This window comes from Cydia fagiglandana, chromosome 26 (assembly GCF_963556715.1).
Source record: "Cydia fagiglandana chromosome 26, ilCydFagi1.1, whole genome shotgun sequence".
Lineage (NCBI taxonomy): Eukaryota > Metazoa > Arthropoda > Insecta > Lepidoptera > Tortricidae > Cydia > Cydia fagiglandana.
The window spans coordinates 10,369,485-10,383,533 of record NC_085957.1 but is presented as its reverse complement, the minus strand read 5'-3'; the positions used below and the strand labels follow the sequence as shown (position 1 = coordinate 10,383,533).

The 14,049-nt window shown below is 40.3% G+C and overlaps 1 protein-coding gene across 1 annotated transcript; it reads right to left on the bottom strand.

Moving 5' to 3' along the window:
- Window positions 1–167: 167 nt before the first annotated feature.
- LOC134677663 (uncharacterized) lies at window positions 168–3,824 on the bottom strand. Its single transcript, XM_063536124.1, has 2 exons — window positions 3,266–3,824; window positions 168–364 (listed from the first exon to the last, which is right to left on the bottom strand). The coding sequence occupies exons 1-2, from the start codon at window positions 3,822–3,824 to the stop codon at window positions 333–335; spliced, it is 591 nt and encodes a 196-aa protein (XP_063392194.1). The 3' UTR covers window positions 168–332.
- Window positions 3,825–14,049: the final 10,225 nt, after the last annotated feature.

Below are 14,049 nucleotides of genomic sequence, written 5' to 3'. Positions count from 1 at the left end.
CCGCCACATCTGATGGTACCGCTGTCACTTGAGGAGTATGTGATGGAGCAGCGTCTATAACTATAGCTGGCATGTTGTCAGGGACGAAATGTTTTTGCCTCGGGCGGGCAACATCTTGGTTTTCCGGTTCAGATTGCCCTATGGCATCTTCCTTCCCCATATACTTGTACATTTGATTTTTATGTCTTTTTATTAAGCAGTCCGATTGTTCACATTGAACTAAATACGTCGATCTCCCTAATTGTTTCTTCACCAACGCTTTAGACCAAAACGCTCTTTGTCCCTGGTACACTTTCACTATAACAACGTCATTCGGCTTAAAATTAATGTTCCTACTGCCACGGTACTGCTGCATCTGAGAACACTGATTTTTCCGAACGGTTTCATACAATGCTGCATCGGATGAAGCCCGCGGTACTGGATTCATTAAGTCCAATCTACATCGTAGGTTCCTACCGAACAAAACCTCCGCCGGTGATCGGTTAGTGGATGAATGTTTGGAATTTCGATACTGAAACAAAAATTCGTGTATTTTCATTTTTAGCTCCTTTTTTTGAACACCGCTCAGAAGAATGGCTTTCAAAGCTTTTTTAAAAATCTTCACATAACTTTCCGCCTGACCGTTACTTGCCGGGTTGTATGGAGGAATTGTGACATGAGAAATACCATTCGTATTACAAAACGCTGCGAATTCTGTTGACGTGAACGATGTGCCGTTATCTGTACAAATTGTGTTTATTAACCCGAACCTAGACATCAATTCACATAAACAATTTATGACAACTCCCGAACCGAACCCGTTGCTAACATCGAAAACCTCAACCCATTTTGAATAAGCATCGACAGCTATCAAAAACATATTATTATTAATAGGGCCTGCAAAATCGAGGTGTACTCTATAAAAAAAATCAGGTGGAAACTCCCAGGGCGTAAGCGGGGCGCGGCTGGGTGCGGGGCGTAGCTGGGTGCATACTGCGCACGCGGCGGCCGCGCGTTCTTAGTACAGTCTTTATATCCAAAAAACCGACCCTACCCGTGAATAATTAGTTCTTGGATTTTTTTTTCGTAGGTCCCTCGGGGGGGTCACTGGGAGTGTAAATTCAAAAAGTAGGCTGAGTCAGGCTCCTGCGTATATTCGAAAAATGTTTTTTTTCCAAAAAAACGGTTTTTCTTCAATAACTCGGCCATTTTTGATTTTACAGTAAAACTGTAAGGACAAAAATTTTAGGAAATTTGATTCTCTACAAGTTAGTCCAGTCATTATATCCAAAAAACCGTCCTTCCCGTGAATAATCAGTTCTTGGATTTTTTTTTCGTACGTCCCTCGGGGGAATCACTGGGAGTGTAAATTCAAAAAGTAGGCTGAATCAGGGTCCTGTGTATATTCGAAAAACGGTTTTTCTTGAATATTCGGTCATTTTGCTGCCTGCTACGAAATGAATATAGGATGCGCGATCAGTTTCGGCCGCCGCTGGCGCGACCGCCTCGCCGCTTCGCTCAGATTGCAATGATGACGTCACCGCCATGGAGCGACTAAGAAAATCAGCCGTGTTGTGCGCACTGCTAACGTACTCGATAGTGTAATTATATGCGGCCAAAAATAGGGCATACCGCTGAAGTCTATTTGCGGTCACTTCCGGTATCCCTTTTTCGGGATTAAAACTTGATAAAAGGGGCTTATGGTCCGTTCGTAAAATAAATGGTGTTGCTCTGCCATACAAGTACTGGTGGTATTTCGTGATACCGGAAACGATTGCCGTTGCCTCTTTTTCAATTTGACTATAACGTTTTTCCGCGGCATTTAAACTTCTAGACATGAAGGATATGGGTTGCTCAACTCCATCATCCCCCACTTGCGATAAGATGGACCCAAGTCCAAAGGGTGACGCATCCACTGTCAAAATTATTCGTGCCTCCGGGTTAAAATGCGCAAGCGTGTTATCCGCTGCCAGTGCATTTTTTATAGCAACAAACGCGTCCTCCTGCTCCTGAAGCCACTGCCATTTAACATTTTTTTGTAGCAGTTCATGTAACGGATGTAAGATAGTAGATGCGTTTTTTATGAATCCCCTATAGTAGTTCACCAACCCTAAAAATGATTTCAATTCAGTAACATTTCTTGGTTGTTTCGCATTTAAGATTGCTTTTACTTTTTCAGGTGACTTATGTAATCCGTGCCTGTCGATTATATAACCTAAGTAAGATACGGAATCTTGAAAGAAACTACATTTTTCCTTTTTAAGAACTAATCCCGCGTTCTCAAGTCGCTTAAATACTTCCCGTAGTCTAGCAATGTGCTCATCCTTAGTTTTTCCCGTAATCAGAATATCGTCCAGGAATTGGAGTACACCATCTATTCCCGATAGAATTTTCTCTAAGGTGCGCTGAAAAATAGACGGAGCACTGGCTAATCCAAAAATTAATCGCTTATACATGTATAAGCCTTTGTGTGTATTGATGCAGGTCAGAGGTTGTGAGTCGGGGTGCAATTTAATCTGGTTATACGCTCCCGATAAACCTAACTTTGTGAATTGCAGTCCGCCGTGAAGTTTCGAAAATAACTCGTCAATACGTGGCAAGGGATATTTTTCTATAATCAGCTGTTTGTTAAGAGTAGCAGAGTAATCCGCACACAACCGAATGCTACCGTCCTGTTTTAACACGGGGACAATGGGGCTCGCGAAATCTGAAGAGGTGGCGGGTTCAATTATACCTAACTCCAATAAGCGATTTAATTCTAGCTCGAGTTTTGGTCGAATTGCAAACGGTACCGATCTAGCCTTTTTAAAAAACGGAATCGCATCCGGTTTTAAATGTAATTTTACTTCCACGTCTTTGCAGCAACCTAATTTTTCGGAAAATAAATGCGAATAATTTGTCAAAATTTTATCACACTCATCCCAGTTACACGCATTTACCCTCGAAGTTACCTCTAAGTGGAACTTTGAGATGAAGTCCCTCCCTAGCAACGGAGGTCCGCCATCTGTTACTACATGGACTTCTATAAACTCGGTTTGATTATTGTAAACAAAAGGCAGCGTTATCACTCCAGCCAACCCGATAATACCGTCATTATAACTACGAAGTATTTTATGACTTTTACGTAAAGGATGACTCGAAAAATGTTTAAAATACACGAATTCATTAACTGCTGTCACTGCAGACCCAGTGTCTAATTCAAATGTTAACTGAACATTATCCACCGTTACCGACACCAACATTGGTTCTCCTCGATTAGTACGAATATTATAAATTAAATGCTCACCCTCATCGGCTTCATCCGTGCAACATTGTAGGAAATGGTGATTAGATGGGACATTCTTCGCGTTACAAACGCGCATTAAATGCCCTTTAACACCGCACAACTTGCACGACGCATTCCTAAATCTACACTTCTTGCCCTCATGGTTAAAGTATCCGCACACTGAACACTGTACAGAACCCTTTTGATCCCGCGAGGTGCTCGCCTGCGGAACCCCGTTCTGCCGAGTCGCGTTGGCTTGCTGCTGCGGGCCGGCCGCCCGCGCTGTCACCTTGTGGACGTCCGCTGTGTCGCGCACCTTCGCCTGCTGCGCACCTTCTCTCGCGCAGCGGATGCTCTCCGCTAACTGCAGTGCCTTCGCTAGTGTGAAGTCTTCCAGAGGTTCTCTGAATAGCCGGTCCCGCTCCGGGCCTCCAGTCATGCCCAGCACGAACCGATCTCGCAGCGTGTCTTCACTAATGTCATTTGCTATAAACCATTGTTCAAGGCGGCCCTTATATAATAACCACTCCTGTTCTTCGTGATTGAACACACTCAAAAATCCAACTGACATTTTAGCCATGATTACACCGAATAAAACCAACACACGCGTAAAGTCCGTTAAGTCGTCGCCACTGTTATTTTGGAGGGAAAAGGGTGTCAAGAAATGAGACACGGCCGTTTATCGTATAGCTATATTCCGACTCACAAGGCTGTTGCCGGGTGCAACCGGCTGGCGTGAAAATTTCATCTACCCGATATCTTAAACCTAACAAGTATTAGGTACAGAAGATTCACTCTCTAACAAAACGCGTCTGTTACGATTAGGACAGATATGACCCCCTAGGTGGCGACAGCGCGATACGCGGCTTATGGCTAGCCACCAGAATTGGTGTGGGACGGATGTATGTACTTGTAGCTGCCAATTGCAAAGCGACTAAATGTGCCTAAGAGAATTTTTAAAAATTGCTAAGTTCCCATGAAAATGTTCTCGGTATCTTTTCTGGACGTTTCTTGCCAAACCATCTTACAGTTACATAGCTTCTAAAGTCAGACCAAGAATAGTCTGCAGCGGATTTGATATCCCACGCAGTGACAGTATTATTTTAAACGTCAACCTTCTATGTAATTATGACGTACAAATAACACTTGCACTACGTGGGCTATCAAAATCGCTGCAGACTTTTCTTGTTCTAAATCTACATAGTTTCGATTTCTATGACGCTTCAAATAGACGCCAATGAGTGAAATTTTCTAAGGGCCTCTTGCACCATCACTAACCCGGGTTAAGCGGTTAAACCTGGAGTTACCATGGTTACCAGTACAATTTGATTTGACACTGGGTTAACGGCAGTACCGTCTTTACTATAAGGGCACACGGGGCCCGTACCCAGGGCCCCCATCCTCAGGGTTGAAGGCTTTACTTTGCAAAAGGGCCCCAAAATCTTATGTGCCCAGGGGCCCCAGTATAGTTTAAGACGGCCCGAATTAGTGGGATGGTGCAAGTGACGTTAAGTAATCTTAGTGGAAATTTATATGTACATTTATTGTTAAACATTCGAAAGAAAGTAACATGAGGAAGAAGCCTGGCTTATTTACTCATTAAAAAAATATAAATAACCAAAAATTAGAAGCCAGGAAAATAATTTAAAAAACCTTCACTTACCAAGGCGAAGAGAGCGAAGCAAGTAAGTTGCATGTCGAAGTGTTGACTAGTTGACTACTGTCAAGTGATCCTGAAAAAATGATGACCATACCATGAGTATGTCCCCTTATATACCCCCTACTGTCAATAATTACATGCACGCGTGCATCTGGGCAAATATATATGTAATTATAACAAATATTTATTTATTTATAGCATGCAAAAGTGAATGTCACCCAATAAGTTTATGCCAAGCAAATATTAGGGCAATAAAGAAAAACAGTGGAGCCTCAATAACAACCCAAGTATAACACACAAGCAGGGGCCAAATTCGACATGTACAACTGTCAGATTTCGCATCCACGTCAAATCAACAGTTGATTTTATTGCATACTGAGTATTGATTCAACCATCAACGGTGGATCATTTGATACAACCAAAACTCAACTCTAAACTAAGGGTGGTTCGGTTTGGTTTGCTTGTCACCATAACTGTGGATTGTTAATGTCAAATTTTGACATTGTACGTATTCGAGAACTTATGATTTTTCCCACATCAACGGGAGATCAACACGATACGCAGTGGCGGATTTGCAGTCTTTGCCGCCCTAGGCCCCAAGCCTTGTAGCCGCCCCTTTCTCAGCATCAGCACCCATCATATTGACTACATTTAGATCAGGCAACGAAAATATATATTATAGAGGGAAATGCTTTGGACACATTTTTTACTTACAATTAGTAAATTTTTTGGACTTGTTAGAAGGTGAACATATGAAAAGTACCCTTGAGCGGGGGTTTGGTTTGAAGGTCACATTTTCGCTTATTATATCTCAGAAACTATACGTCCTTGTGACATTAGCATAGGAAAAAAATAAGCAAATACTTTTTCATTTTAAATGACAGTTTTACCAATAATATTGACTTTTTATGTACCTACAAAACATTCAAAAAATCTAAAAAAGAAACAAGAAAAACATTTGTGACGTTATCTATGAAAAGGGACCTTATTGTCGATGGCGCTTACGCCATTGTTAACGAAGCTCCGATATGAATAGCGCGACGCTCTGTGGCGTAAGCGCCATCGACAATAAGGTCCCTTTTCATAGATAATGCCCCATTTTTTTTGCCTATTTTCTTGAATAACTGCTAAACTATTTATCCTAAAATTATAAAAAAAATATTTGAGATTCTTACAATGAGCTCTTTGATTTGATATGTAACACAATATAGTTTCAAAAACTTTATTTTTAAATTTTCTCATTTACCCCCCAAAAATGGCCTCCATTTTAAAATTCATTTATTTACGTTACACATTCATCTTTGGGTCACAAACTTACGTATGTGTGCCAAATTTGAGCTTAATTGGTCCAGCAGTTTCGGAGAAAATAGGCTGTGACAGACGGACAGCCAGACGCACGAGTATAAGGGTTCCGTTTTTTCCTTTTGGGGTACGGAACCCTATAAACGGGGAACAAGGCGCGAAGGCGTCAACAATATGCGAAATCGACGCCACACTCGCGTTCGCGGCTTCGCGCCGCGATTCACGCACAAGTGTGGAGGGCCCTCCAGATATCATAAAAATTGTAGCTTGTAGCAAATTTTACCAACATTCATTTTGTATAATGATCATGTCGTTCGTTAGAACGCATAGTTTCCGAGATATAAGCGAAAAACTGAAAAATGTGACCTTCAAACCTCTCTCTTCCCCCTGCTCAAGGGCTACGGCCGGGGACTTTTGATATGTTCACCTCCTAGATAGTCCAAATAAAGTTAGGTACAAAGTCAAAAATTGTGTTTCAAGCATTTCCCTCTATAGGTACCTTTTTTTGAGAATTCGTTGCCTGGCCTAATTTTGAGTTATTTTTTGTTATCATCAGCGAATTTATTGTCACAATTTGCCGCCCCTAATATTTCGCCGCCCTAGGCCCGGGCCTACTGTGCCTTATGGGAAATCCGCCACTGACGATACGTCAAACGTCGCTTGTCGAATAGGGGTCCAGAATAACAGCGCTGTTACAGACGATATACAGCTACCTTATTCAGCTTACAGTACGGCATGCTCTATTATTCAAACAATATTCAGCTACTTTTGTGTTACTTGGGAATGGATCGATTGAGTAGGTTTTGCCAGAGTTTTGAAAAAATAGTAGCTTTATAACAAGCTTTTATTAGGTCGACCTGTATGTAACTATGTAATGGAATCTAAGGTAACTAATTTAACCATCTTCCAAGGATCATAGCGTCATGAAAATTGGCAGCTGCATGTAGTTCTGATGACAATACAATAACATGGTACTGTCGAACTGATCTGATGATGGAGACAGGAGGTGGCCATAGGAACTCTCGACCTGTATGTAACTAACTAAAATGTAATGGAATCTAAGGTAACTAATTTAACCATCTTCCAAGGATCGTAGCGCCACGAAAATTGGCAGCTGTATGTAGTTCTAATGACAATACAATAAGTGGAGCACTTAATTATATGTATGTAACAGCTGTTTGTAACATTACCTGCTTTTCGACAAATAAATGAATTGATTGATTAATTGATTGATTGATTGTATGGTAGTAGGTATTTTAGGTATTTATTCTGTGGCCTGGGCCCGGGCACGGTCCGGTTTAGCGTGAGTCATCCTTAAAGCCTAATGTCCCTACCCTACCCTTGAAATAACCTTTTATACTTGTTGTTGTAACTTGTGACTGTTGAGTTGACCTCAAAATGTGCTTGCACAGTTGCGAAGAAACTCTATTATGGTAGGCATGTGTACAAGAAATTGCTTTGAATAAATACTAAGTATCACAGAATATTAATAGTACTGCCGTACAGAAAGGACACTTCCCACAAAACCGAAGTTTGACAGCGGTTCAGGGTCAAATCATGCTATCCCTTTCGACTATTTAGGGTTGTCAAAATTCAAGTGATTATCTTATCTGTGGTCGTGCACGCAAAAAGAAGTCAAGTGGTGCCAACCCTAATAATTGCTCGGAGCAATGCCGAGCCGAGCGGAGCCGAGTTTGGCCGAAGTCGGGAGTTTCGCACCCCTGCCCCAACCCTAATTGCTCGGAGCAAGGCTAAGCTGTTCTGTAACTGAAGATCATAGTCCGGGAGCCGGCTGCATGAAACAAACCTCATCAAAAAATAGAATATACCTACCCTGTAGAGGTACCTGACATTTAGTAGATTCCAACGCACTTGGTCGGCCTAGGCTTAACCTGGCAGATTTTGTACAAATGGCAAAAACGTTGGACAAAAATTCATCAAAAAAAACCTCATCGAAAAATAGAATGAAACTTGTATGGTAGGATACCTGACCTTGAGGACAGTAAAAAAAAAGTGGTCGGCCTCACCTTAGCCTGGCAGTTTTTGCAGTCCGACCAGATTTATTGGGTCACGTGAGAGCTACAATTTACCTCATCGAAAAATAGAATGAAACAAACGGATTATAATAGCTAAAATAAGCCTGTCGACGTATGTCTTGGTCGGCCTCACCTTAACCTGGCAGTTTTTGCAGTCCGACCAGATTTATAAAAAAATCATCAAAAATTTTTTATCGAAAAATCGTATGAAACTTGTATGGTACGATAGCTGCCTTTGAGAACAGTAAAAAAAAAGTGGTCGGCCAAATCCTGTGTTGGCAGGTTTCTGTGTCCGACCAATTTTGTGGTACCACGTAAGAGCTACAATTTACCTCATCGAAAAATAGAATGAAACAAACGGATTATAATAGCTAAAACAAGCCTGTTGACGTATGTCTTGGTCGGCCTCACCTTAACCTGGCAGTTTTTGCAGTCCGACCAAATTTATAAAAAAAACATCAAAAAATTTTTATCGAAAAATCGTATGAAACTTGTATGGTAAGATAGCTGCCTTTGAGGACAGTAAAAAAAAAGTGGTCGGCCAAATCCTTTGTTGGCAGGTTCCTGTGTCCGACCAATTTTGTGGTACCACGTGAGAGCTACAATTTACCACATCGAAAAATAGAATGAAACAAACGGATTATAATAGCTTAAATAAGCCTGTTGACGTATGTCTTGGTCGGCCTCACCTTAACCTGGCAGTTTTTGCAGTCCGGCCAAATTTATAAAAAAATCATCAAAAAAATTTTATCGAAAAATCGTGTGAAACTTGTATGGTACGATAGCTGCCTTTGAGGACAGTAATAAAAAAGTGGTTGGCCAAATCCTGTGTTGGCAGGTTCCTGTGTCCGACCAATTTTGTGGTACCACGTGAGAGCTACAATTTACCTCATCGAAAAATAGAATGAAACAAACGGATTATAATACCTAAAATAAACCTGTTGACGTATGGCTTGGTCGGCCTCACCGTAGCCTGGCAGTTTTTGCAGTCCGACCAAATTTGTGATACCACGTGACAGCTAGAATAGGACCACACATGCTGTATTCCATACGCATCATGACTTTGTGTACCTATCTGATGGGCGGGCGTATATGAAACGCCTTCTTGTACGTGCAGATGATCCAGGTATACACCAAAGCTTAGTTTTCAATCGAACACTTGTAATATAAGAGGAAAAACTGCACGTGATCCTTCCAAAATTTAAATAAATGGTAAAATGTTCCTCCACGATGTTCTCAACGGGCATCTAGACTGCGTTGGATTGCTGTCACAGTTAGGGCTCCGCGCTCCCACGCGCCGAACTCGTCACACCACACTATTCCATATTCCCTGTCATCGTACCAATTATGGCCAAAATTCTATTCTATTAAATTCTGAGTAGAATCGCACGTACCTATAATAAATCGTTCCAAAACATTGACCCTTTCTTCTCCTCCAGACGTGTTTTCAAATCACAAATTGCAAAGCAACTTTCCTGGTAGTCACGCACTATCACACCCACTTACACACATACACCCACCCACCCACACACACACACACACACACACACACACACACACACACACACACACACACACACACACACACACACACACACACACGAACACATAAATTCCAATAAATGCATACAAACTAATAGATTCGCTCGTTTATGTAGGTACTGTATGTATTTTTATTTATTGTTTACGCAAAATTAGAGCTATACCTACTATTTTAGGATTTTTTTTCCAGTTTACAGTTATTATTAATTTTTTCTCTTTTTCCTTGTACCTTAAAGACTTACAAATTAAGTTATATTTACGATTCTTGTACAGCACAAGTTACAAGTCTACCCACAGATGATTTTTTACTATGTATAAATTACAGGAAGTTCTGTTATTGGCTATGCTATAAGTTCTCATGTTTTTTGTATATTATTTAATGTAAACGCTGTTGAACTTCTCAATAAATATAAATGTGATTATCTTATTGTTATTTCTTCGACTCGCAAAGGCGTTATGTGTCCTTCAAACCATTTGATCTTATACATTTCATCTCTTAATGTCCAGCCACAATGTGTTGCATCAAATTTGATGCAAGTGGATTCTGCCGCACACTGCCACATTGAATTTATGAAAGCCGCCCGTAACAAGCCATACGTCAACAGGGTTATTTTAGCTATTATAATCCGTTTGTTTCATTCTATTTTTCGATGTGGTAAATTGTAACTCTCACGTGGTACCACAAAATTGGTCGGAGACAGGAACCTGCCAACACAGGATTTGGCCGACTATTTTTTTTTACTGTCCTCAAAGGCAGCTATCGTACCATACAAGTTTCATCGATTTTTCGATATAAATTTTTTGATGATTTTTTCATAAATTTGGTTGGACTGCAAAAACTGCCAGGTTAAGGTAAGGCCGACCAAGACATACGTCAACAGGCTTATTTTAGCTATTATAATCCGTTTGTTTCATTCTATTTTTCGATGAGGTAAATTGTAGCTCTCACGTGGTACCACAAAATTGGTCGGACAGAGGAACCTGCCAACACAGGATTTGGCCGACCACTTTTTTTTTACTGTCCTCAAAGGCAGCTATCGTACCATACAAGTTTCATACGATTTTTCGATAAAAAAAATTTGATGAGATTTTTATAAATTTGGTCGGACTGCAAAAACTACCAGGTTAAGGTGAGGCCGACCAAGACATACGTTAACAGGCTTATTTTAGCTATTATAATCCGTTTGTTTCATTCTATTTTTCGATGAGGTAAATTGTAGCTCTTACGTGGTACCACAAAATTGGTCGGACACAGGAACCTGCCAACACAGGATTTGGCCGACCACTTTTTTTTTACTGTCCTCAAAGGCAGCTATCGTACCATACAAGTTTCATACGATTTTTCGATAAAAAATTTTTGATGATTTTTTTATAAATCTGGTCGGACTGCAAAAACTGCCAGGTTAAGGTGAGGCCGACCAAGACATACGTCAACAGGCTTATTTAAGCTATTATAATCCGTTTGTTTCATTCTATTTTTCGATGAGGTAAATTGTAGCTCTCACGTGGTACCACAAAATTGGTCGGACACAGGAACCTGCAAACACAGGATTTGGCCGACCATTTTTTTATTACTGACCTCAAAGGCAGCTATCGTACCATACAAGTTTCATACGATTTTTCGATATAAAAATTTTGATGATTTTTTCATAAATTTGGTCGGACTGCAAAAACTGCCAGGTTAAGGTGAGGCCGACCAAGACATACGTCAACAGGCTTATTTTAGCTATTATAATCCGTTTGTTTCATTCTATTTTTCGATGAGGTAAATTGTAGCTCTAACGTGGTACAGTCAGCAGCAGATATACCTGAGCGGGCAAGGTGTCCAAGAAAACATATACACTTCAATCGTCACAAAAATAAGGACATGTAAGTTGTCATTTTAGCGTAGGCTTTCAGTTCGTCACATATATCTTAACTTCTGAGTTTTTCTTTAACACATACACCCTTATTTAATCACAATGACAATAACGGTTTGAAATTCAGTTGTAACTAAGCACTCAAATTCAAGCTGCTGTCATTAATACCTACACGCACTGTCAGTCATGTACGTCAGCAGTCAGGGTGCCACCAGTTGCTAAGCAGTTGTTATTTCAATGGTAACTAAGCATCAACATTTTATCTGTTTAACTTTAAAAAAAATACTTAGCAGCCTTTCTTAAAGAAGTATTTTATCGTCAAGTGTCAAACTTAGACAATAAATAAGTATTAGGTTCTATGAGAATGATCGGTTTTTAATTTTAACTGTCATAGGCGGCCGTTTTTCCAAACCGTAGAGCATATATTATATGTTAATATATTTATTTAGCCCGCTTATTGTACTAAAATATACTATATACTACTATAATACGATGCTCCGAATCGATCAAAGAACGAAGGAGGAAATAATAGAATTGAAACTTAACACGTTCACTGTCCCAATCTGACATGTAAACCTTATGGCTTTGTAATAGAAGCTAGCCGTGGCCCCACGTGAGGAGCACGGGCAGTATAAAGGTGTTAAGCATATCCAACTATGACTTCTCTGTTTATTTTGTTGGTTCCAACCATGATCCGGAAGAACGGTGCCTCTTCTTCTATAGATGTATGTGTATGCGATAAAACCATCACTGCCATGCATATACCTACGTAATATGCTAACTGTTGACCATAGGAATTTACATCAAATGGCATTCCGCAAAGGAGTAATCTTAAGGAACGCCCACTGCGGGTTCAAACCTACAACGTCCTGTTAGAAAGTCGCATATTCGCTACATGTGACATATCTTCAAAAACATATAATGTAAAACCACAAATCAATAATAGAAATGAAACCCAAAAAAAAAAGCTGTAATCTCTAGGGTGCGTCCGACTGAGATTTGAACCCGCGCTCTCTGCTTTGAAAAGCAAACGCCTTAGTAACAAGACCACAACGTGCCTTGACAATTGGCTCTAAATTCGGCTTCAGTTAGCTTTCGCTATGTGTCACTCATTCGTTTTGATGATTCTATTATTTAAAAGAAATAGTTTGCAGTAAGTTGACTGACAGGTCCCTGTCAATGGCTGAAGAGCAAAACGTGAGATAGATGTATGTGGTGACAAGACTGTACTGCTTTCGATGATTGTCAAAACGCTTTACCTGAAATTAGCATAGCTATTATTCATTCAATATACGACCATACATGTATGCTTTAAACGTCTATTTTTCCATATTGTTCAGATATATTTGGCACGTTGACCGCTTAGATACCAGTGGTTTTTTGACAGCTAAGGTATCAATGATTTGTTGTAAGTGTAGAAATTAATGAATAGCGACTGTTAAGATATTTGTGACATGTTGAGCGCTCACAAGTAAATGCTACCATGACAGTCAACAACTTTTTGACAGTTTAAACGTTTACCTCTCTTTGAGCACCTGGAGTGTATAGCGACTTCTGCTGCTGACTGTACCACAAAATTGGTCGGACACAGGAACCTGCAAACACAGGATTTGGCCGACCATTTTTTTTTACTGTCCTCAAAGGCAGCTATCGTACCATACAAGTTTCATACGATTTATCGATAAACATTTTTTGATGATTTTTTTATAAATCTGGTCGGACTGCAAAAACTGCCAGGTTAAGGTGAGGCCGACCAAGACATACGTCAACAGGCTTATTTAAGCTATTATAATCCGTTTGTTTCATTCTATTTTTCGATGAGGTAAATTGTAGCTCTCACGTGGTACCACAAAATTGGTCGGACACAGGAACCTGCAAACACAGGATTTGGCCGACCATTTTTTTATTACTGTCCTCAAAGGCAGCTATCCTACCATACAAGTTTCATACGATTTTTCGATAAAAAATTTTTGATGATTTTTTTATAAATCTGGTCGGACTGCAAAAACTGCCAGGTTAAGGTGAGGCCGACCAAGACATACGTCAACAGGCTTATTTTAGCTATTATAATCCGTTTGTTTCATTCTATTTTTCGATGAGGTAAATTGTAGCTCTCACGTGACCCAATAAATCTGGTCGGACTGCAAAAACTGCCAGGCTAAGGTGAGGCCGACCACTTTTTTTTTACTGTCCTCAAGGTCAGGTATCCTACCATAAAAGTTTCATTCTATTTTTCGATGAGGTTTTTTTTGATGAATTTTTGTCCAACGTTTTTGCCATTTGTACAAAATCTGCCAGGTTAAGCCTAGGCCGACCAAGTGCCTTGGAATCTACTAAATGTCAGGTACCTCTACAGGGTAGGTATATTCTATTTTTTGATGAGGTTTGTTTCATGCAGCCGGCTCC

Excerpts from the sequence above, each read along its gene's own strand:
- LOC134677663 (XM_063536124.1), bottom strand. The coding sequence starts at position 3,824 with ATGGCTAAAATGTCAGTTGGATTTTTGAGTGTGTTCAATCACGAAGAA. Across the intron at positions 365-3,265 it reads CACGGATGAAGCCGATGAGG|TGTTCTCAGATGCAGCAGTA; the intron begins GTGAGCATTTAA and ends CGGAAAAATCAG.